General features: G+C 40.4%; 1 protein-coding gene across 6 annotated transcripts in view; it reads left to right on the top strand.

Moving 5' to 3' along the window:
• LOC147798899 (kinesin-like protein KIF28) overlaps positions 1-23,764 on the top strand; it is a 50,101-nt gene that overhangs the window by 23,677 nt on the left and 2,660 nt on the right. Inside the window, exons 9-24 of one of the 6 annotated variants that reach the window (XM_087138033.1) lie at positions 1,215-1,401; positions 1,746-1,898; positions 2,260-2,357; positions 3,074-3,171; positions 3,870-4,102; positions 5,121-5,215; positions 5,805-6,010; positions 6,631-6,914; positions 7,886-8,033; positions 8,510-8,597; positions 9,076-9,249; positions 10,343-10,465; positions 11,337-11,606; positions 12,413-12,577; positions 12,945-13,073; positions 19,332-19,417. In XM_087138033.1, coding sequence (XP_086994159.1) covers positions 1,215-1,401; positions 1,746-1,898; positions 2,260-2,357; positions 3,074-3,171; positions 3,870-4,102; positions 5,121-5,215; positions 5,805-6,010; positions 6,631-6,914; positions 7,886-8,033; positions 8,510-8,597; positions 9,076-9,249; positions 10,343-10,465; positions 11,337-11,606; positions 12,413-12,577; positions 12,945-13,073; positions 19,332-19,391 — 2,511 coding nt within the window. In that variant the 3' untranslated portion in view covers positions 19,392-19,417. Of the gene's footprint in view, positions 1-1,214; positions 1,402-1,745; positions 1,899-2,259; positions 2,358-3,073; positions 3,172-3,869; positions 4,103-5,120; positions 5,216-5,804; positions 6,011-6,630; positions 6,915-7,885; positions 8,034-8,509; positions 8,598-9,075; positions 9,250-10,342; positions 10,466-11,336; positions 11,607-12,412; positions 12,578-12,944; positions 13,074-13,946; positions 13,965-14,315; positions 14,337-14,723; positions 14,775-15,183; positions 15,394-19,331; positions 19,418-23,764 lie in introns of all 6 variants that reach the window. The other 5 variants (XM_087138028.1, XM_087138029.1, XM_087138030.1 and 2 more) reach the window with 5 other exon arrangements.

The raw sequence follows: 23,764 nt of genomic DNA, 5'->3' as shown, positions 1-23,764 counted from the left end.
TGCAGGAGGGGGGGGGGGTAGCTGTGGGTGCTGCAGCATCCCACCTTCTTGTATGTGGGTGCTGGGGTAGGCCAAATCATTCCTCTCTCTCTTTAGTAGACGTGAATGCGTACCCTGAAATCTAGCACCTTGTTGCAAAACTGTGTTCCAGTAGGTTACAGTGTGACCTTGCGAGTCCATTTTGTAGCTCTGTGAATTTGATACGTTGAGACTAGTGCATTTTCAGTTCAAAGGCACATTTTGCAATTTCTTGAACATGAATATTGGCAACCAACGGGTGTACATTTGCCATAGAACCCTATAATAATCTCCTTTTGGAGTGAGTGGAGTTTACAAAATAAACCTGTGCGGTATATGAACATTTTGGACATGTCTGTCCATACATTGGGAGACCGACAATGGATGGAGCATATGCATAGAGCATACTGTCCAAATGTTGAGTAACTGCACTGGTACTCGTCAGCACTCTGCTCCTACCAACGAGTAGAGATTATATGGTGCCACTGTAGATTTCAGGTACAGGCAACCAGCTGTCACAGTGTTAGGTCTCGGAGCAAATAGACCTATAACGTAATGACTTCACACTTCATTTACATGTTCGCTCTCCTGCTGCAGTGATGTGGGACATGATCCATCGAACTGCCATAGGAAAGGGCACTTGTAAACAAAGCGTGATGTCATTATGTTTTAGGTGTGTTAATTCTATCATCTTGATTCTATCAGATTTAGTACTCCATGCATATTGTCTGATTACAAGGCACTGTTGATCCAATTAAAATGTCTCTGCTGCATTTGGCATGCAGTGGGAGCATTATCCCGCATAAAAGTGGTTGGAGTAATGTAGACAAACTCCTGAATGATGTGAAGGGAAATTATCGATGTAAATCACTTCAGCTCCTTTTTGGTCTAAAAATTTTTTGAAATGAAAATCATATCATTGATTAAAATTATTGATCAGTAAGGGTTTCTAATTCATGGACATGTCTTGAGCAACTGTTCAAGCTGAAATAAGAAATCAGGTTTTTGAAACCACAAATTCAGTTTTGAAATCCCCTCACATTTTGTCTCGTGTCGAGGGGATCCAAACTTTACTCAATAGTAAATAATGACACTTGGGAGTTTTCATTTCACAGACATCTGCAAAGTTTGCTCTTTCTTGAAGGTTGTATTTGTACATGTAGATTGTAACTGTCAGTTGTCCTTTCATCCCACAGAAATATGAAGTCACATTCTCCATGCTGGAGATCTATAATGAGCAGGTGCGAGACCTCTTGCAAAAGACCAACCCCAAGGGTGGCCTGCAGGTCCGACAGAACCCCAAGGAGGGCCTGTTCTATGTCCAGTCACTCAAGAAGGTGGCCGTGGGGAGCTACAGGGAGATCGAGAACAGGATTGAGGAGGGTAAGGCTGGTTGGGGGATTCCCCAGTCATTGCAACCTTTTCTTTTATTTGTCTTTCACACATCTATTTGTTGGAAAAAGGTTTTTCTGCAAAGCAGGTTGAATACCAGATACCTTGCTGTGAATTAGACGTTATGTTATCGAAAACAGCTTCAAAATGGCCTAGTGTGTTCTGTAACATCTTCTTTTAAAATTTCAACCATTAATAGAGCATTGTGGAAGTTCACTGTGGATGAATTGCCCTCCAAAAACTTCAGTACAGTGTACCCTAAATAAGCTTGTATGTGGATTGTGATGATAATAACAAGATTAGTCATTCTCTTTTTGTGGTTACTGCTATTACAGGTACCTCTAACCGGACAGTAGCTGCCACCCAGATGAATGCCACAAGTAGTCGTGCTCACACCGTAGTTACCATCCAGTTTGACCAGATCAGCAAGAACGATGTTGGGCAAGAGACAAAGAAGACCAGTGTCATCAACCTGGTGGATCTGGCAGGTGCGTAGCGATAGAGAGTCCTTGCAAATGTAGCAGCCATCCACTCGATGCCACCTAATGGTTAAGATGACAGTTGTGATTCATTATTCTTGTTTAACTCTCCTGTTGAAATCAGTGTTGTTACGTCTGAGTACTTTCTTGTCACTGTTACATGCGTCATACAGAATTGTAAACAAAACACCATCAGCCCATCACAAACCAATCACAAGTCATCCAGTATGATCAATTGACAAGTTACTCAGACGAGATTTGGCAAAAAAATCCTTTGGTATTGTTCGTCTCCCTGCATCGCCTCGTAATCAGCAGATTTGTTCATATCTCATGATCTTATCTGGCCCCCGCCTCCCCAATCCTCCTGCAGGAAGCGAGCGTGCAGACAGCACAGGCGCCACCGGAGACAGACTCAAGGAAGGGGCCAACATCAACAAATCACTGTCATCACTGGGTAATGTCATTTCGGTAAGTTGTGGTAGTCCATTCTTTTCTCCGCCACCCTTTCTCAGAAGTGCCTTTGACACCTGCAGCATTTAGACTTCCATCTCAAAGCTGAATATCTGCTTTTAACATTGGCAGGAATTTTCCTTTTAGGCACACTTGATTAGAGACCTTGTAGCTTGTGTAGAATTATTTGTTAACATCCAAGACAGATAATCTTTTCCATCTCTGTTTTCAACTTAGTGTCAGATAGCATGATATTTAATACATTCAAGAAAATCTAAATCTTTTTAAGATCACAGATAAAAACCCAAAACCATTATTCCAGAAAATGAACACTAAAAAAGTCAAATAAACAAGAATTATACCAAATACGTTGAGCCACAAAATGAAAAACAAAATATAAAAACTCAAAAGAGGCTCAGGTAGTTAGAAGACTATACAAACAAAGAAATTATGGCAAATTAGAACTGCCAAAATCTCAGGAGCTTCGAGACTGCTACATTCACTAATTCTCTGCGTCACCATGCAAAGAACTTAAGAGTAGTTTTTAAGGGTTAGCATGCTTTGGAGGATTACATGACTTTGGAAGTGTCCTTACTAATTTTATGTTCCGGCAAATGTAAACAGTTTGAAGTGTTAAAGAATTTCAGGATTAATTGAAAGTTGCAACGCATAACCATTTCCCAGGCAAATACCCAGATCAGGTAGACTGATCATGTTTTTAAAACTTTCTTTAGGCCTTGGCTGACCTGTCTATGGGAAAGAAGAAAGTACTTGTTCCCTACCGTGACTCAGTGCTGACCAAACTCCTGCAAAATGCTCTCGGTGGCAACAGGTAAAAGATGATCATGACCCACAGAATTGATCTGTTGATTTGTTTTGAAATCATTGTCCAACAAATCAGATGTGTGAGTTCCACATGGTATTGTAGGACCTGGTCTGGGGCTGTGCTATTCAGTGCTGCTCACATAATGGATCTTCACAAAAGACATTGAGATTTTTTGTGGTTTTATATGAAATTTTGTTTGCCACTGCAGTTTATGCGTAATAGACACCAGGACCAACGGTTTCCAATTTCCCATCATAACATCAACGATCGGATTTTCAACGAAATCCCAATAAGTCAGTCAATCATTCATACAGTCTCAAGCCATGCAAATGATTTTGGACAAAGGAATACCCTTCACCACTTCATCACTGTTCATCCCCTTTCATTTGTTAATTGACTTGTGTGACATGACCTGAGATTGGCTTGATTGATTGCAACCTGACAAAATGGGTTTGATTAACAAGAATTCAAAGAATTCTCAAACCTACCCAACAGTCATTCCACACATTTCCAATTGGCTGCTTTGACTGTAGCATGGTTAACAAAGTGCGACATTATTATTATATCTCAGGACTGTTGGGGAAGTAGACTTTACCCCTCTTTAATTTCTACGCTTTACGCTAGAAATAAATGAAAGTCTTTTCGTTGATTGTTTGTAAATAAATAAATAAATAACCCCTTTCCTGTGTCTGTTCCTAACACAGCAAAACTATCATGATTGCTGCCCTCTCCCCTGCTGACATAAACCACGACGAGACCCTAAGCACACTGCGTTACGCAGACCGGGCCAAGAAGATCAAGAACAAAGCGGTAGTCAACGAGAACCCTGTGGAGAAGCTGATCCGCGAGCTGAGGGAAGAGAACGAGAGGTTGAAGAATGCCATGTCAGGAGGCGGGATTGTAGCACCAGAAGGGGGCGTGAACATGACACCTGAAGGTAGGCTGGGCCTGTAAATTGATAATCTGTACCTGAGGTGTTAATAAGTTCATGAGTGGACTGACCTGGACAGCATGGGCTGCAATAACTTTTGGTAGATGTGCCACAGACATTTCATTGTAGGTAGTATGGGCGATGAAAGAAGTAATGTACCAACAGGAGCTTACCACTGAGAGGCCACTTTTTGCAGTGCGTTGCAGGAAATGGTCAACGAAGTTCCCTGCGCTGGCTGCATGCTGTAACTAAAGAATTGTTCCTTGTGGATTTTTTGGGGGTAGAAGATTTTGGACTGTATTCAGAGCATCAATTTTAATTGATCAAGATGTTTTTTTTACGTATGCTGCTTATGTACTGAGAAACTATTTTTTAAAAATTTATAAAATAGACACAGATTAATGCCATGTTGTCAACTGTAAACACTGAAAATGGCCTTTCTGTGACAACCACTTTGTGGCGCAATGTATTGTGCATAACCCATATATTCACATGACCAACTCTTGTTGAATGCAGGCATGGAATGACTTCACTTGGTTTCAAAGGTGAACAGTAACCCATTCAGTGCTACTGCCTCAAAACAAATTGAATCCCTCAGTGGACAGTCCCATGTCAAGTGTAATTTTGAGGGAAATTTTAGAATAAAGGCTTTGTTTGGGACAACCTTGTTTCGTTATAGCATCAGCTCACATCCAGTTGGTCTCACTACATACTCAGATAGCAGCTCCTGGAAATTTGTTAATCAATATGATAGGTTTTCAGTATAAAGTGCATAATCTGGTTTTAATCTTAGAGCTTAAAAGAAAATCTCAAATCTTCCTTGGGGGAAGAATGCTTTAATAACTGGGAACTGTGGTCTCGGTGACCTGATCTTTCTTGCCCTAACTGCTGCTTTTACTTTGAAAGACATTTTGTCTTATTCCTGGCCTCAAAATTAGTCACCAGTTACGACACATTCCCCCAACCATTTCCAACTTCATGGTTTCCTAAGCATCTTGGTTTTTGTTTTGGTTTACATCTTCAGAGAAAGAGAAGATGAGACAAGAGATGATGGAAGAGATCAGGGCCCAGCTGATGGCCAACCAAGAGGCTATGGAAGACTTTGACTGGGACAAAAAGGTCAGTTCTCGTAGCCAAAGCCCTCGTGTATCTGTTGATGTTGTGAAAGTTGTCAAATAAAAATACTACTAAGTCCTGTAAGGACCAAGACCTCACAAGACCATCACCAGATCATCGCAAGTTCAACACAAGACCTCCAGCCTGAATTCAGGTCAAAAGCTATTTTGATGAAATTGTCCACCCTGTCACTCATGACTGGTCTTGATCTTGGGCATGGCCTTATGTGTGGCCAATTTCAGAGAGCTGCTTAAGCACAAAATTTGCTTAAGCGTGAAAAACCTTGCTTAAAAAAACAAAGGTTACCAGTTCAAACTCTATCTGATTGTTATGCTAACCAAAAGACAGCTAAATATGATCCCAAAACAATACACATCACATGGAACTTTGACTGGTTTCCTGATTTATCAAGCAGGTTTTTCCCGTGCTTAAGCAAATTTTGTGCTAGAGCAGCTCTATGAAATTTTCCCCTGGCCTTGTGATGGTCTTGACGGCAAAACTGGTGCTAACATCAGTTAATTTACAGTGGCACATGAAGGAATAAAATTCGTTTCTTAACTTTGAATGGTTAATGCTTGTTTTCTTCCTTCAGCATGAGCAACAAATGCAAGAGGAGGATCAGGCAGTGGACCAGAAGGCCATCGTACAGTCTCGGCGCAACAAAGAGCCTCACTTTGCCAACCTCAACGAGGACCACATGCTAAGCAATGTGGTCTTCCATTTCTTGGGCGCCAGTGAGACGACGATCGGAAGGAAGGACGCCGACCCCCCACCGACCATCATGCTGAGTGGACTTAGGTGAGTGAGAAGATGCGGGAAGGTGGTCATTGGCAAGTCAAAGGGGGGGGAATGTGTGAACCTTGCTTTCTTGAAAAAGGCAATCAGGTTTGTGCTTTGAGAATATGGTGAAGATGTTTCATTTCATTTGCTTGGAGTCATTAATTATGTATGTTGGATTCAAATCTATTTAGTTCAAATTTCTGGCAGATATTTGAAGTTACTAGCCAGAGGATTTGTATAACCGGCTTTTTTCCAGCTGACATCCATCTAGCTGCAGATCAATTGGCACCAGAGTTTGGCTGAGTTACTTAGTCACAAGGTTCAGAAACCGAAGCCTGTCTGCATTGAATCAAGAAATGCTGTGTATTCTGAAACATGAGTGGACCTTGCGTACATTCATTGTTTGGGAATTTGAATAATAAAACAGACCCCCCAAATGGCTTCTAATTATACAATAGATCTTTTGTACAGCAACCATCTCTGAGATGAGCACTTATGTTCTACATGGAAATACATGAATAGGCCTTCAGTGCATTCATTTATCACTGCATTGAAATAACAAAAGAACATCTCTAACATGGGCACTGTATGCAAAGGGTCGGTGTCAAATGACATAAGCCTTCTGTTTTGTAATCCAGTATCTCCAAGCAGCACGCCATAGTCACTAACAATGATGGCGAGATCACCCTGCGTCCTTACAGCTCCAGCTGTAAGATCAAGGTCAATGGTGTGCCGCTGGCTGGTGCCCGCACGCTGGAGCACCTGGACCGTGTAATGTTCGGCTCCAACCACCTGTTTGTCTTCCACAACCCACTCAACCCCAAGGCCCCCGAGGGCACACCACCCGTGGTGGAGTGGGAATTTGCCCAGAAGGAGCTGGCGGAGGCCAGGGGGTTGATGGCCGGCGGAAATCTCACGCAAGGTACAGATACATTGCCCGGATGGACCTCATTGGTAGTTTGAAAATAATTGCGTCACGGCGCTCCAGTTTTGTGATGCTGTGGTTCAAAACAATGGGCAAAGCCACAAAGTGAACAGTAAAAAATTGATCAAAAATGAGTTTGTGAAGTTGTCTTTCAAAATGCATGTCAGGCACATTGTAGTCTGTGCATGACCCGAAAACGCAGTTTGTTGACGTCTCTTGTAAGAGAATTTGCATCAAGATGTTTGTTGGCTATAGTACAAATATGAGGTTAAACCTAACAAAATACCATGTCACCTAAGCCATGTTAAAGTTAAAGGCCTTAAAAACAGCCTTTGCACGTCTTTCACGAGGCTCTTTCTCCAAAGTAAATCAGTAAGAGGCCTAGACAGTTTACTCACATCATTCCATTTCTGTCGAGATGACATCTTTGACATCTTTGGCAGAGAACTTACAATCCCTGTTAAGTTCATGAAGTAACACAAAGGTTTCTTGTGTGCACTTTGCGTTGAGTATTTGCATTTCCCATAATGTGCATTTTCCCACACTAGCATGTGTAAGTCTCGGGACATTTTTTATTTGTACAAAATGAAACCTTTATTCCCAGTAAGAATTATTTTTAGTTAAATGCTACTACATTTCACAAGTATATGAGTAGATAATGTGTTTCCAACATCTGCAAGTATTCTCCTCTGAAAAACACATCCAAAACATACTTATGTGTTAGTTTGGAATTTCAGAATACCAAAATCTTGAAGTGACAGATTAGTAAGCCGTGTACGTATGCATATCTTCACGTTAGTTCGTGAAACCTCGGTTGTTCATTGCACAGTTTTAGTGAAGTATACCAAACCAGGAATTGTGTGTTTAAGATGTTGCCAAGAATTTGTGTACTTAGTCTGTCGGAGACGATGAACATTACCCTGTCCTCTAAGGTATAGTTCAACACTGACTCTTGTTTCCTGCTGCAGATCAACAGAGGACGCAGGATCAGATCGTTGAGTTGCTGCCCATGGTCAATGAGGTCAACGCTGTCAGTGAGGAGTTAGACAAACACAAGAGCTTTGAGATAGTGCTATTGAGCGAGGAGGCACAGGAGGGCACAAACAGAGAAACAAAGTGAGATTTCACAAGCCCATTTACTTAGCAAAACAAAAGTTGACGTAAACTTAGTTGCTCCAGCCAGTTTCAATGTGTAATACCTGCAGAGTATTTGTTGGTTATGCCAGTAGGTTTTTTTGTTGGGTGAATTTGTATCTCTAGTATTATCATTACAGAAGTGCCTGGTCTCTGATGTGCCTTTCAACTGGCACAAAACCTCTGAACAGGTTATCAAATTTAGTGGATAGTGTTTACATCAAATTGGTAATAAAGAAAATAGTTGTTTATTGCAGGTTTTAAATGTATGTAAAAATGTTAGTTGTCTCCAAGTTAGTTTTACAATAGTACCACTTTATCTTCTCTTAATCACAGTGTATAAGACTTTTTTCACCAAAAGCACACTATACAAAATGGTGTAAAACTGCTATAAACATGAATTAAGAAGGTGATTGATCATGGCTGGCTTAAGCTTATTTTTTTTTGGCTCTTTCCAGAGTTATGGTGAAAATGAAAGACCTCCTAAACCAAAACAGTTGGCTGTGGGAGAGAGGGAAGTTCATCAATCGTAGATACGTCGTACAGGTACAATCATTGATGCACTCAGTAGTTGGGTGTACATTTTAGTTTTGCAAAGAGCTTTGAATTTAAAGGTATCACATGATCACAGTGTGATGGCTCCTGTCACATATGATTCTCTTGCTTCATTGTAGGTCGTAATCCAATGTTCTCTGTCAGCTATGTAAATTTTAAAACTAAGACTGTGGCCAATCCATCCTCTACTTGTCAAAGTGTTCTCTTAAAATGTCCTGTGGGCACATGACATAATAAAAGACAGATAATGAAATGTGGGGCAGAAAATGAAGGCTTTCAAGGCAAACGAGGCGGCACGGTGTGTTGTGAATTGTACCCATTCTGGCTTCCTACTGTGCGATCTGAAGATGAAGCCATGTTAATGGGAGCTCTGATAGAAGATCGATCAGCTCAACAAAACTGAAATCCCAACGTAGCGTTTTGATCTGTACGTGAACCTCATGTTGCCTTCCCTATGTCACACTTGTAGGATCTGTACCAGAGGTACATTGACGGCGATGAGGATGTCTTGAAACTACCTAAAGAAGAGGACCCATTCTGGGAGCCACCTGAGGATGTGCTGATTGGCACGGCCAACGTCTTTCTCCAGAGTCTTGGCTATTACTTGGACTTCGATGACAAGGTTGCAGTCACTGACTTCAAGGTTTGTGATTTTTCTATCCAGAAGTGTTGAATTTTTATAGTAAGGACAAAGATAAGCGTACATGTGCTATTCTGGGCATGTCAATTTTCCTTGAGTTCAACATTGATACTAGCTTCAAGACTTAAAATCTGATTCAGCCATTTTTCTAATGAAGGCCATTATTTCTGAATGCGGCAAATATACCAGCCATGAATTTCATTTCAATCAGTTGTTCAACTGAACTGTAATTTTAACTCTGGAAGTAATCGTAGTCCGTAACAGTTGAAGAGTTCCCCTCCTCTGCAGTGGTTTCACATGTAACTGAGAATGCTGCATGAAAAAAGGCGTTACCCTCCTTATGCTGAATCCAGCTATAAACACAATTTTCACATTTGAGACCCTCCATTTGAAGGGCCATGCAGGTGTTAGCTTGAGGGCTCTTAATGATGTAACACAGCGTCTAACACCTTTCTAAAAACTGCTACACAAAAAAAAAGTATTTTCAACAGAATGCATCTGCAGGTTTTTTACCATGTGTTTGCTAACTGTGGACCGACTTCTGGAGGGGAAACTTCAATTTTGTTTCAGAAGGCTACAGACTAGGTGTGTTAAAATTATCCAAAAAAAGCAGCCTCTCTAACCCCTTGCCGTTGTACTACTCCACGTCACACTTATCCTAGGTGGGAGATTTAATTGTTGGACCATAATACCAACTCTTCAAAATGACAAGACACCACAACCACTCTCCTTTACAAAGTTGAACTTTACAAATGTAGAACCTTTGTGGTCATTTCTTCAAGATTTATGTGACTCTTTTTACCACATTGTTCCTTTATTCAAAACTCTGAGACATTGTCATAGGACGACAATTGCTACAACGCTCATCTGTGGTCCACAGCTCAACTTCCATGCACTAGTTTGAGCCCGTGTGCATACAAGCCCAATGGGAATAATTCAAACATAAATACGATTAGAATCATCATGTGGCGCTATGTACATAAATTGTCAGAACGTACTTATGGTCCATGTTTAGGAAGTCCCTGCGTATTTATATGTCATCCAGCCTGAAGTAGTTCATTTAACACATATTATGCATCTCTTTTCATTTCTTCAGGGTAAGGAAGAAGGCTCATTGGTCGTTAATATCACCCCATGCAACCAGAATGGTCAACCAATCGGAGAAGATGAGTTTGTGGATGACCCTAATGAGCTGCTGGGAAAACCTTACCATTTCAAGGTTAGTTTTTGACTTCAATTAAACGCAATATTTTTCTGTAATGAACTACATTTTCAGCAATGAACCGTACCATTGTCCGTCGTTAAAAGTCTATATCATTATACATGGACTTAAGTGTTGACCAGAATTTTTAAATATTGACAGCATTTTCTAATGAACTGTGGACATTTCAGCAAGTAAACACTGTCCATCCTCCAAATAGTGAAACTTAACTGAAAGTACCAGATAATATTCGGTTGTGTTCCTAAAAGTTCTTGATTAAAGAAACTTAAATAAAGATTCATTATTGAAAATTTCATTTATTCTACAGAGTCAGTCTCATTCATGAAGCCTCAAATGTTTCTTTAAATTTCCAGTAAAAAGATGACCAACATTTGAACTCAACTTTTGATGTTACACTGGAAAACCTGCGGCATCAGGCCTGTTGCCTGACCGGAGACTTGGGGGCTCGTCATACCCAAAAGTGGAACTTTTGGCACTATGAACACATTTTTTATACTAGGGCCTGTGATGTTCCTTGGAACATAACTTCGAAAAAGTTGCATGTTTGTCACGAACTGAAGGATGTATAATGCAAGACATGTTAGTATGTACTAAAAAAAAACCCCAAAACAAGCAGAACTCAGAAGCAGGGGGGGGGTTGTTTGAACCCCCCCCCCAGCCTACAGGCCTGGGCATTCAATTAAACACTCTGGTGTCAAATTAACAACCTAAAACCAGTGGTTCAATGCCAGCAGACAGTGTTGACAGTAACTATGGTTTTTGTACCCTGCTGATAAGTTTGCTTACAGCTGTTACAGCTTTCGAAATGTTACACAGATGTAGAGTTACCTCCATATGATTATATATTGTTGTTATTTCCCCTGGACAGGTAACTGTACGCAATGGGGAGATCCACAAGTCTCGCTTCTCCCACGGCCTGAAGGTCAAATATAAGTGTTACCAAGAGACAGATTACACCTGGACGACAGAGAAGAGAGACACGCTGTCCCCGGAGTGGAATCACAGCCGCATTGTCTCCATACCCAGCACCACCGAGGACGTCCTCAGTTACTTTGAGAACAGCAGCATCAAGTTCAGTGTCTACGGCCGGCAGATTGACACGGCGCCGGATAACAAGTTGACCAAACTAACTACCAAGGTATGTTGCTCAGTAACACTGCTGTTGTTCAGTAACACTGCTTTTTTCGTAATTTGAGGCTGAAAGAAATGTCTCGGAGCAGTATCTTGTACAACAGTCCCTCTTGTTTTTGGACTTGATCTCCTAATAAAACAACTTCTGCCTCATGATTACAGTTTCTTTTAAATGCCTCTTCGATTCAGAGTTACGTGATGAATAGTCCATTTTGGTTGGTTGGTTGGTTGGTTGGTTGGTTGGTTGGTTGGTTGGTTGGTTGGTTGGTTGGTTGGTTGGTTGGTTCTGTTTTCCGTCCATAAGTCTAGAAGTATGCTACATAAATGTTCATAAATAAGTTTGATACCTCAAAATTGCTGTATATATGCAAGAGAACTATTAAAGAACAGTGACAAAAGAATACAGTATTGAACAGGAGTGTGAGAATTCAGCTTTTTTTGTTTTAGATGTTGACCCTGAATTTCAGCTTTTTTGTACACCTGGTCTGCACAAAAGTATGGGAACTTGTTACATTTCAGCTTTTTGCTGGCTGTTTTCAGCTTTAGTTTTAAGTGGCCACTCATACCCCTGATTCAGGTCCAACAGTTTGCAACTCAAAATCACACTCAAGGTCTTGTGTTGGTCTTGTCCATTTCTGGGATGGGCATAAGCTGACTGCAGTGTTGGCCATTCTAGAATTTAACAACAGTTTGTACCATATAAAACCTTGAATCGTGTTGCCATCTCACAACAAAAACACTGACAAAAACTTGAAGAGTAAATTTGTACAATAATAGCAAAGATAATAACGTTACCGTGCTTGTTACCATCAGGAGCTTCGGCAGATGGAAAACATGCAAGATTCTGGCCGCAAGGCACACATCAGTTCCACCGCTGTAGAAGCTGATGGGCAGGATGAAGTGGGGCAGATCAAAGGAGAACTCCTCCTGCTGAAAAGGAAGTTTGAGAGGCTGGAAAAGAAGGAACGTCGGCTACAGGTAAGGTCACACCTTCTGATATATTTGTGAGCCAACCTAGCAAAATGAGTTGCAAATTGCCTGAGCTGCTTTTTAGTTAGAGGCCTTTAAAAGAATATGACGCACTCTTTAAGTAGTAGGAACCCTTAATATTATTCACCCACATTATGTCCATTTTCTTCACGATGCCAAATTGAGTGATTTAGTAAGATGAACTAAGTTGCCCTTTCTATTGCAAAATTAGAGTTGCTGTCAGGTGTTGTTGAATATACCACATAGCTAAGTTTGCCCAAAAGTTGGTAAAATGCCGCTGGCATTTTTGGATGTGTATTTGTGGATGTAATTTGTTTGTTTGTTTGTTTGTTTGTTTGTTTATTGTGAACATCAGGAGATCTGCAAGCAATGGGAGGAGAAGCCAGTTGAAGAGCAGCAGTTTGAGCCGTTCTTCCGCTCGGTCTCGGCAGTGGCTTTCAGTACAGGCACCAAGCTCAAGACCAGAGTGCACATGCTGAACAAAGTAAGACCTCAATGGCCTGATCTCTCTGTCTTTTTCTCATTTCTTTCCCTTCTTGTTTATGTGGGCCCAAAAGAAATTCACTTGTTCAGTGCAATGTCAAACCAGTTACCTGTTAGTGTCATGTCTAATACGATGTCAGATGGCTTACATGGGTTGTACCCTAAACAGCAGAGTACTGTAACAATGGTCTTTGTTAGTGGGCAGTCACGGTGGTCGAGTCTATAGCCAAGGTGGTTGAGTTGGCAGCCAGAGTAGTCAGGTTGGCAGCCACGGTGGTGGAGTTGGCCATCACCGTGGTAGAGTTGGCAGCCACAGTGGTGGAGTTGGCAGCGACAGTGGTTGAGTCAGCATCCACAGTAGTCAGGTTGGCAGTCACAGTGGTGGAGTTGGCAGCCACAGTGGTGGAGTTGGCAGCCACGGTGGTTAGGTCAGCAGCCACAGTGGTCGAGTCAGCATCCACATCGGTCAGGTAGGCAGCCACAGTGGTAGAGTCGGCAGCCAGAGTGGTCAGGTTGGCAGCCACAGTGGTGGAGTTGGCAGTCACAGTGGTGCAGTTGGCAGCCACAGTGGTCAGGTTGGCAGCCACTGGTGGAGTTGGCAGTCACAGTGGTCAATCCAAATACTACGAAAAGCCACTCTATCTTTGTATTTGAAATGATCCTGACAAGGAACTGGTTTGTTACATAGACGTAATTGAACTTGTGGAGCATATTCTTAAGGACAATCAATAACAAACATTTGGTTCAGTTTAGTTTTCTGATGGATTTGTCTTTGAGTTTCATTAAAGTTATGCCTTTCTTGTTTTTAAGTTCAATAGACCCAAACCCTACTAAAGAGATGACTAATTTATGAAACAAATTCTTTTTTCGAAAGTTTTTGCTCAATGGACAGGTAAACAACTCACATTATTACAGTTTTAGGCTACTGTAGATTTAGTTTGCAATAAATGTTTGAAGTGAACACATTTAGGTAGTCACATTGGATATTCAGGAGGTAGAATGGTTGAGTTAATGATGTAGAATGGTTAAAACAAACATCAAAACGAAACATGATGAGAATACTTGGATTTCTGCAAAATTTAAATCATTGACTGTCGCAAAGAGTGTGAAGAAAATATGTCTCCATTTTCCATATTTTCAGGGCTTCTCACCAAATGTATTTTTTAACCTTTCCTGCTGTTTTGATTTCCTTCAACTATTAACATACTCTGCTGTGTTTTTATCTTTTGTTTTGACTAAACAGCTACTTATTCCAACAGCCAGTGTAAGATGAGATTCCATTTTTAGCAAACTGCAGCAGAGTAATTGTAAAAATGCCAGATTGGGAATTTATCACGTAGTCATACATGTCAGTGCACCAAGTTGCCAAAAGTCTGAAGATTTGCTGTGAAAAGATTTTTCATCTTTACAGACCTAGCAAATTAAAAGCAGGTTTTGTTTTGGTCTGCGTTTTCTCCACATTTGCCCTTTTTTACCATGATACAGTGCGTGTGGAACATCATAAAATGTGTGTTCTTTAATCTGAGAGTGATGTGAAACTACTTCAATTTTTCTTCACTCATGTTTTTAACTTCGATGTTTGACCTCCACACATTGGGCCTGTCACCCCACTTTTAAAGGCCTGGCTTGTTATTTCTTTTGCCGTGAGCAGATGATACAGGGACACAAACAACTGAAGGAAATGCAAAATGGCAACCCCAATGTAAGGAGCCAGTTCATCACCCTGAATCTATAGCATTCAAAGAGGAGTGCTGTAGACAGAATTTCAGAAATCATCCCCATCTTTCATGTCCATTCATACGTCATCATCATTACAGGGTGGTAGTTAAAGATCTTTCGAAGAAAAGAACTTGCCAAATCTGTGTCATATTGAACTTGTTACCAAGTTGGTCTGAAAAGTGGTATCACCAAAAGATGTTACTTGTTGGTCGTCTGCCTGAGCCGTGTATCAAGGGATCCCGGCACAGGAACCTATAGTGAAGTACAAGGTTTTGAATTAAGACTTCGAATGCCTCCCCCGTTTTGACTGGAAAATAGTTCCAGCTATTTCTGTAAAGTACCTTGATGTTGGTCCATTTTTGTCGTAAAAAAAAATCAAATAAAATTATCAGGAGGATACCGTCAGCGTGTTCAGTTTTGAACTCGAAGACCCGTCATCGGTAAAGGCCCAACAAGCAATCAAAGAGGAGCCCGAACCTGCCCCTAAAAAGAAAGATGATGTCACGCCCCCTCCCTGCAGCGGAGCGGAGCCGCAGCCGGTGCCGCAGACCAATGGGGAAACCGCAATGAAAGGACAGGTGCCTAACAAGGGCAAACAGGATGTAAGATCACCACAAGTTTAATGTAGTGACTGTTCATTTCCCAGCAATGTGCGAGCTTTCAACCATGCTTTTTTTTTTTTTTTAATTCTAATTTCTGCCTTGCTACTGTGGTCATATGCATGTAGACACACTGCGTTCCAAGATGTTTACTTTTGCTTTCTTTGTGCATTGGGTCGTTGTCATCTTCAGTCAGTGAGCATGATTGTCTTCAGACCTGCCTAAATTCAGCCAACACAGTAATTTTTGCAGTTGTGGATCCAATGGAAAATGGGTTCTGCTAAGTTTGTCAAAAATGGATTCTTTCATACTCTCAGTTTGTTTTGACAGAAGTAAAAAAAATAATCTGAAAATAGCCAGAGCTCCATTTGGTGAAATTCTCTAGATTCACAATTGCATTCATGTTGTTTACCGGCAGTTCATGCAATCAGAACGAAGATACTGAAGGCACCTTGTTTTTCAGTGGGAATAATTAGCATGGGGCTAGCATTAGACTAACATCATGCACATCTTAACCAAGCCAGTTAGTTCTATGTTGACATGAAATTCTTGCCGCCGTCTCCCGTGGCAGAGCTTTGGTTCAACTTATAAGCTGAAGATTTTTAGCACAATAAATTTCTGGGGAAAAAAACAAAAAATAATACTTGATGTAACGTGACACAAATTGGAGCGGTTTGTAGCTCAAGTTTCTCAACAAATGTGAAGTTTGGCACAATCTCTGATCTACTGTAATTACTAATCACAGGCAGGCCTGCAGTACCACATTCACCTGCATGGAGCATATTGTACTGAATACCTTTTCAGAACCAGAGGAAACCAAGTTGAAATGTCAAACACTAGAAGCTAGGCAATGATGTTAGGTTCAAGTATGTGCCTAGATATTATTGCACAGCTTGTGTGAGTTATAACAACAGTTTAGCAAGAGTTAACGAGACCCAGTCAGCTGGTTGTCTCATTCAAGCTGTGGTTAGAGTAGTGTTTGACACCTTGGATTTCTCTGGCTCTGTCACCGACCTATGTCTGTCAAATGCAGTGTCGTAGTAAACGCAGCTGATGCATTCGTCACAGCTTCAGTCCTAATATCCAGTCAGCTCACTTTCTGCGTAGTGACACCCCCTCTCCCACGCCCTCCATTGCGGAGGCTGCATGGACTCCCCACATAAATTGAAGAGGGCACTTTGTCACCGAGCAACAAAGTCCCTTTAGGCTGACACACAACGCGTGTGCGCTCATTGGCATGCACATTGCATAGTGTGTGCATCTGAAACTGCACAAGTCCATCTCGTGTTTGTATGCCGTCACCCACCCTGGCAGTGGGCCTGGATCACTTGTGCATGTGTGGAATCCTGGACAGTTATAGAATCTGTACCCATGTATCTCAAGTTGGAAAACTAAAATCCACATCTACGTCGATGCAGATTCTCGTCAGGTTTTTAAGATTAAACTCTGCTGTATTTATGGAGAGATGTCACATATATGCATCATGGTGATTAAGTTGAGGAGGAAGCAAGACTAGGTCATGAATATTTATTGGGTTTAGTATAAACATAATAATGCTTAACTTCCAAGTTATGTAAAACCAAAGCTACTGTTTAAAATTATACTGTGAAAACACTAATCTATTTCTACTTTTTGCCACATGTTTTAATGAGATGTTCTCACAAAAAATTTGGTCTGCCTGCCTAAAGTGTAAAGTTCAATTTTAAACTGAACAGTTGCAGACTACATTGAAAAAAAAACAGGATTATGAGCTATGTTGGTTTTGAAGTGGGAATTAATCAGAGAGTTGTGTTGATACGTATACTGGTTGAATCTCAAAGGGGCTCTGCATCCAACCTTATCAAGTTTGAGCCTAGCAAATGCTGTATATTCCAAAAAAATATATTTCTCTAAGATTTCAACTTCAAGTCAAAACTTGCAGAGGTGTTTTAAATTGTGCTCAAATTCAACTCTCACTTGGCCAATTGCAGCTACACGATGTTACACTCTGAACCAACAAATCTTGGCAACTGCTCTTTCATGTGCGGTGCATCAATGCTTGTATGTGTGTCATCAACTTAAAAGCTATTGGCAAAGTCCAAAATGCATCTTGTAATGGGTTGCTGGAAACTGCCTTCTTTCATTGTTTTCTCCAAAGTGACAGCTTGACAGAAAGAATACTTTCCCAGGGGTTTATTCTCATAGCTATCCGGAAACTAGATATGCTTTTCAAAAATAATTTCTTCAGTTACTTGATCTTAATGGACAACTGCAAATGTAGGATTGTACCCGGTACCAAATCAGTGGCAGATGCTTGAGTTTCCAAACCTTAAGAGACTGCTGCTTTGGAGTGATTTTCTCTGATTTCAAAGACACACCGTTGTCACTATGTATTCACTGGTAATGTCACTGTTGCCAGAAGCTGTCTCAATGGCTATATTGGATCATTTGCCCAAACAGATTGAATGATCAAGTGGTAGAACATTGACACTTACTAGCAGGTTGTGGGTTGGACTCCAAAGTAATTAAATCCCAACTTACATCGCAGAGAAAGTAAAAGGCTAAAAATGCAACCGGAACACATTCACATTGTACCTTCAGGGTTAATCATTCTTTACTGTAGTCAACCCATTTTGATAACATTTGGTGCTCAAGAACACCAGAAATTCAGTAACTTTGCATGCTTTCTCAGAATAGGAAGACCTTTCTCTTTATTCAGTGTTGGCCTTTGAGTTGGTATCTAAGGCTATGCAGTAACGTCTAAAATTAGGAAGTTTTATCACCGTTTCAAACATAAACTGCATTTGTGTTGAAGGAAATTTAAGAGTCAGAAAATGGATTCAAATATGAGAAGCCTGAATTATTTGAAATAAAATTTTATCCAAATGTTCGAGATTCAGAGATTTGAGCTGAATGCACATGATGAGCATGAGAATCCCTGGAACTTTCTTTGAAATTGACCAATCATCTTTTTTTGCAAATTGTGTATTGATGAGACCTGGTCATGTACTAACATTGTTTTTTTCTGACAGGAGAGGCTTTACATGAGCTCAGAAATTCAAGTTTCCTCCTCTGATTTCTTTCCGTTCTACAAAAATTAATATTTTCAGATTATATATTGTATACATTCTTAATTACATTAATTTAGGCCAGACTGATACACTTGGAGATTTGATGTAAAATTGCATTCATTAGCAGTGAAACAGGAAAATGCAACAAAGGGTGGAGTTCGTTTAAATTTTAGTCTCTTTTTTACTTCATAAAAAGAAAGATTGTTTAGTGAAGAATTTTATGGCCATACTGCTGACACACAACTGAATTATCAAGCACGATGAAGAGTTTCCTGTTAAACATCTCCACTCCCTTGTTTAGAGTGGGTCATTTTGAAAACCAAGCCAAAGTCAGCATAATGTTCAGCTTGGAGAAAGTCTGCTGAATCAAAACCTTGATGTCTGGTGTTTTAAATTATTACAATGACATAGTTTAAATTCATCATTTACACGCTGAGATTTGAAGCTGTAAGTCAAAACCTCATTTAGTAGTGTGGAAATTTACTCAGAAATTCCAATGTTTGAAAGGATTAATGGGTGATATATATTTCCATTTTTTAAGGTACAAACATATTTCTTGAGAAAGAGGTAAGACCACAAATGGAAAAATAAAATTAAACCAAAAATTAGTGAGATATGTGTATAATGTTAGAAACATTCTAGACTTTTCCCAGCCTCTGTGTTTCCAGCTGTGGTACATTCCATGGAGCAAAAAGCTCTGAATTTTGTGTTTTTTTCCAACGGGGGAGGTGTGTTCTGAACAGTGTGGCCTGGCTTTCCTCTAAGCCATTCACACTTCATAGAGCTGCTGCCGGTGAGACATTTCTCTCCCCGCTCCCCCCCCCAGCCTAGCTTTTAACAGAATTTTCAAACCCAGCTTAACAAAACTTCCATTCCTTTGACTTTTTCCAGATGATGGAAATCCACGAAAAAGCTACCGGAAAAAAATCCCAAGTGTGCTCTGTCATGTAACGCTAGCCGTAAAGACATAGAGACAGGTGGAGCTTGAATAAATCTCTTCAGATTCTCAGACTTAAGGATAAAATAATTACAGCATATCTATTGATATCTGTAACTTGTTTCTCCACCTATGGCTACCATTACTGTTCACCCTTACTGTAGCATATCATGCTTTCTGTTCGACTTTGGTTAGATTTTTTTTCATACAGTAGACACATCACAAATGTACATTTTTCTGTGTAAACATTTCCTAACTCTATGTGTTTATGTAAATATACATGAACTTCCCCACCGTTTCCTCATCTGGGCCTGTATTTGGAATTAAAAACAGCATTCCAGAAGATCCCTGGCTCTTTTAGGGTTAAGACGAAAATCTACTGGCCTGCTGGGTCGGTCACTATAAAATGCTTGACCAGACGAAAACGTTTGATGACAAACTCTGCCTTGGAAATAAGAAGCACGATTGCCACAGAGAATACTTCACACAGAATTCCTTCCGCGGATACAACATTCAAAGAACGCCATTTTGTTCAGAAATTTGGAACTGATGCTAATTCGTAATTGGTTAAGCTGAAGACAACATAGAGGACACATCACATCAATTGGGGGAAGTGAGGGGACATTTGTGGCCATATTCCTGGTGGTTTGCATGCATGTACCACGGAAGAATGACGTCAACTTTTCTATTGATTTCTACTGTGTAAACGATTTGGATTGCCTATCGAAAAAGGGTTTTCCTCTCTCTTTTCTTATTCTCACATTTTCCACTTCATCTCTTTTTTTGTTTTAAACTAACTGAAACCCTTCATCTTATCAAATGCCAATTCACACTTCACAGGAATGCAGAAAAGGAAGCTGGATAGTTTCATTGTGATGTTAACTGTTACCTTGAGGAACTTCTTTTGCTTCCAATCTCATGTGAAGTGTGAACCATGCCTAACATCTGCTGGGAAATGACAGTCAGTTTTTATAACCAGTCAATTTTGGATATTTAGTTTGTTTCTGAAGCTTTTTGGTACACTTTTTGTGCAAGGTGTTGGGATATTTTACTCTATTGAAGGTGGGTGTTGAAATAATGCTCTTCAAATAATTCTTTGTAATCTAATTTTGGGCTTATTTATGGGTTTGAATTCCTGGCAACTTATAGCTATATGTTGCCAAAGAATTGTTGTTTCTGATATGTCCATTGTTCAGTTACTGAAAATTATCAGACCCAATAGAACCTGCTGATGTATGCTTCAGGCAGGAGAAACAGATTAACGGATACATTGTTGTTGTTGGGGGAAGACACCTAAAAACAGGCTAAATTAAAATTTCTGATTATTAGTGAGCTTGGATAAATAAAAGGAAGATTATAGAGGAAAAATGGAGAGCCTTGGAATTTGTGGAGGAGGGAATGAAGATAAGTGTTAGCTCATCTCCCGTAAGGGAAATGACTAACATTGTCTCAATAATAAAATTTTGGAAATCTTAGAAGATCATGTGCCTGAGAAGAACATACTTCTGTGGACCTATTGCATCATTGTGAAAATGTCATTGTAAAAGTGGGGAAGAATAGGAAGAAGTTGCATTTTGTTGGAGATAGCTCCTCATGACTGCAGATTTTGTAGTTGGGCTGACGGACGGAGGTACATTTCACTTTTGCCAAAGCCACCTCACAGACATGTCCATGCCCTGTTGTCAACCAAAGACAGAAAAAAAAGGTGTAACCTGTGAATCACCCCAAACAGACCCCACCTCACCCGTAGCCTTTGCCCTTAACCCCTACCTTGAACCCCACAGTGCTTTATTGTTGACCTATATCTGCAAGCAGGAAGGACACAGACCCATCCAGGCCAGCAACTGTACAAACGACAGTTTTTGTAATACGCTGCGTGAAAGTGTCATAGTTGAGTCCATCACAAGGCCTGTCACAAGACCAGTTATAGGTGGCTGGGTGAAAAATGAGAAAGGAGTGTGTTTGTCCAGTTCATTTGAACTGACCGTTGGATAACTCTGTGATGGACTGACGGTCAAATTTGCGGGGCCTTGTGATACACTCATCTGCACTGTGTGCCTTTTAACACACTTGCCAGATTTGCCACTTCACTGCACAGAGATTTCCATTGCTGCTGATTCATATCTGAGATTCAGTGGAAATAAACGAGAAGCAGCTGGGATAAAGCTTGGAGGAAATACCTCAAACTCATTCGTGTTGCAAAAGATCCATTGTCAATGGCTAGGGTCATTTGCAAGACAAGATTTGGGGAATTCGGTTAGGTGGTGATGGTTGTATTTGTTAAATCGACTGAATTGACTTTTGATACATTTTCAGTGGATCTCATGGTAGCGACACATTGATTGGTTGCACACCACGTTTCCTCACCACCTTTTTAACATACGTTTGCTGTGTTTGTTGTGGTTTGTGACATTTAGATCCTTCATTCATGTAGATATTTCGATCATGCTACCATAAGCAGTCATTGTCACTTTACGCCTTAATCATGCACTCATCAAACACTGCATATAATGGCATTTGAACATACACATGTATAGTAACAAGTGGGTAGCGGGTAACCAAGCAATCCATATTGTGGCTGATCACGCTCATTATCATTTACCCTGGTGAGTCTGTGCTGTGACGGATCCAAGTCATGAATGGGCCAATTTCATAGAGCTGCTTAAGCACAAAATTTGCTTAAGCGCAAAAAAACCTTACTTGATAAATCAGGTAACTAGCCAAAATTCCAGGTGATGTGTATTGTTTTGGGATCGTATTGAGCTGTTTTTTGATTAGCATGACAATCAGAGTTTGAGCTGGTAACCTTTGTTTATCAAGCAAAGTTTTTTCCTGCTTAAGCAATATTTGTGCTTAAGCAGCTCTATGAAATTGGCCCCCCTGGTTCATATTGTCAGCTCTGAAATTTCCGTAAGTGGGCAGAGTTTCCCACTCCAGAATATGATAATCAACAATCTCACTTCAGAAAAGTCAAATACTAATTGACAAGGACACGGTAATGAAGCTTTCCATTGAATTTCCATGGTATATGCTGTGGGACTTTTCATTGGGCAACACTTCAGTGCCGTTTATATTACTGCCAGCATGCTACCAACAACGGAGCATGAGATTTTATGCTTGGGTCCATAGCAAGCACTGACTCCATGAGTGTACATGTAGCATTTACCTGTGGATTGGTGCTATGCTTTTAGACAATGAGAACTGTGTGTCTGTTATTGTGTGGTGCGATTACGTTTGTATTGTGTTGTGTTGATTGGTTTGTTACATTGTTGTATTCATATCCCATTTGAAGATCTTCTCATCAGGATTTATTTTAGATCATAGAAAATGGGAAAAAGAATGATTTGAGGACCAAATGTTCAGTGTTGTAGTCAAGGGGAGATTTCAAAATGAATTGAAGACTTCAGACATTCTTAGCTTTGAAAGGATTGAGATACATGTACAAGGAGAAAAAAACTAAAAAACTTCTTGGCCAAGTGCTGTTTGAGTACTTTTGCATCAGAAACTTAATTTTTAAACTTAGTACATGTATATGAAAAGTGCTTGATTACAACACTGAACATTTTTTGAAGAGTTGAAAGTTCCTTTGAAGGGTTGGGTATAGGAGACTGTTTTCGAATTCAATATTTTGAAAATTTGACAAATTGGAAATGAATTACTGAAAATCTCCTTGAAAGATGAATACCAACTTTTGCCGTTCTTTTTAACAAAATTCTTTCTGAAAGTATTAAAAGCGTTGAGAAATGCCCCCCTTCAATTTGATCTTATCGAAGTAATTTTTGTCATTAAGCTTTGCTTAGAATGGCACCCTTGTGAGCCCGATGGTTGGTTTGACTGCACATAATGCAAGACAGCACTGTGGACTTGTCAAGCTATTGGAAAAATACATAACTACCTAATTACGGAGTGTGTTAATTAATTCCGAAGTCATGTGGAGGAAGTTTGTTAGAGGGGGACAAGTTTATAGAACTTTCTACAGACAATCCTCAGATTTCACTTTCTATGTAGTTCATTACTAATCAAAAAACAGGACATCAGTATAGCTTGATTTTCTTTTTCTGACGTGCCACTTCCACATCAGAGTCCTGGTCAAACAGACCTGTCACAGATCAAATATGTTGAACCTTGTGGCATTTTAAGAAATCCCTAGAGACAATTGCTAAATTAACCACTTTGACCTAGAGGATGTGTAAACACAATCGGGCCGTCCCTGTACACAGCCTCAGTTGATGGGTTCAAACGTGAAGCATGCCTCAACTCACCTCCAGCAGACATTCAAACACGCTAAGCCCCTGCTTGTTTTGTACCCACGCAAAGTCTGAGAAGTTTGTGAATTTGGACTCGGCCGGTGTGCACAGCCTGCTGGGGTAGCACATATCGCTCCATG

The sequence above is a fragment of the Acanthaster planci genome, linkage group LG06 (assembly GCF_054643075.1).
Source record: "Acanthaster planci isolate LZ-2023a linkage group LG06, COTS_SCS, whole genome shotgun sequence".
Lineage (NCBI taxonomy): Eukaryota > Metazoa > Echinodermata > Asteroidea > Valvatida > Acanthasteridae > Acanthaster > Acanthaster planci.
The sequence above is the reverse complement of the archived record's forward strand: the minus strand, read 5'-3'. Positions and strand labels throughout refer to the sequence as shown.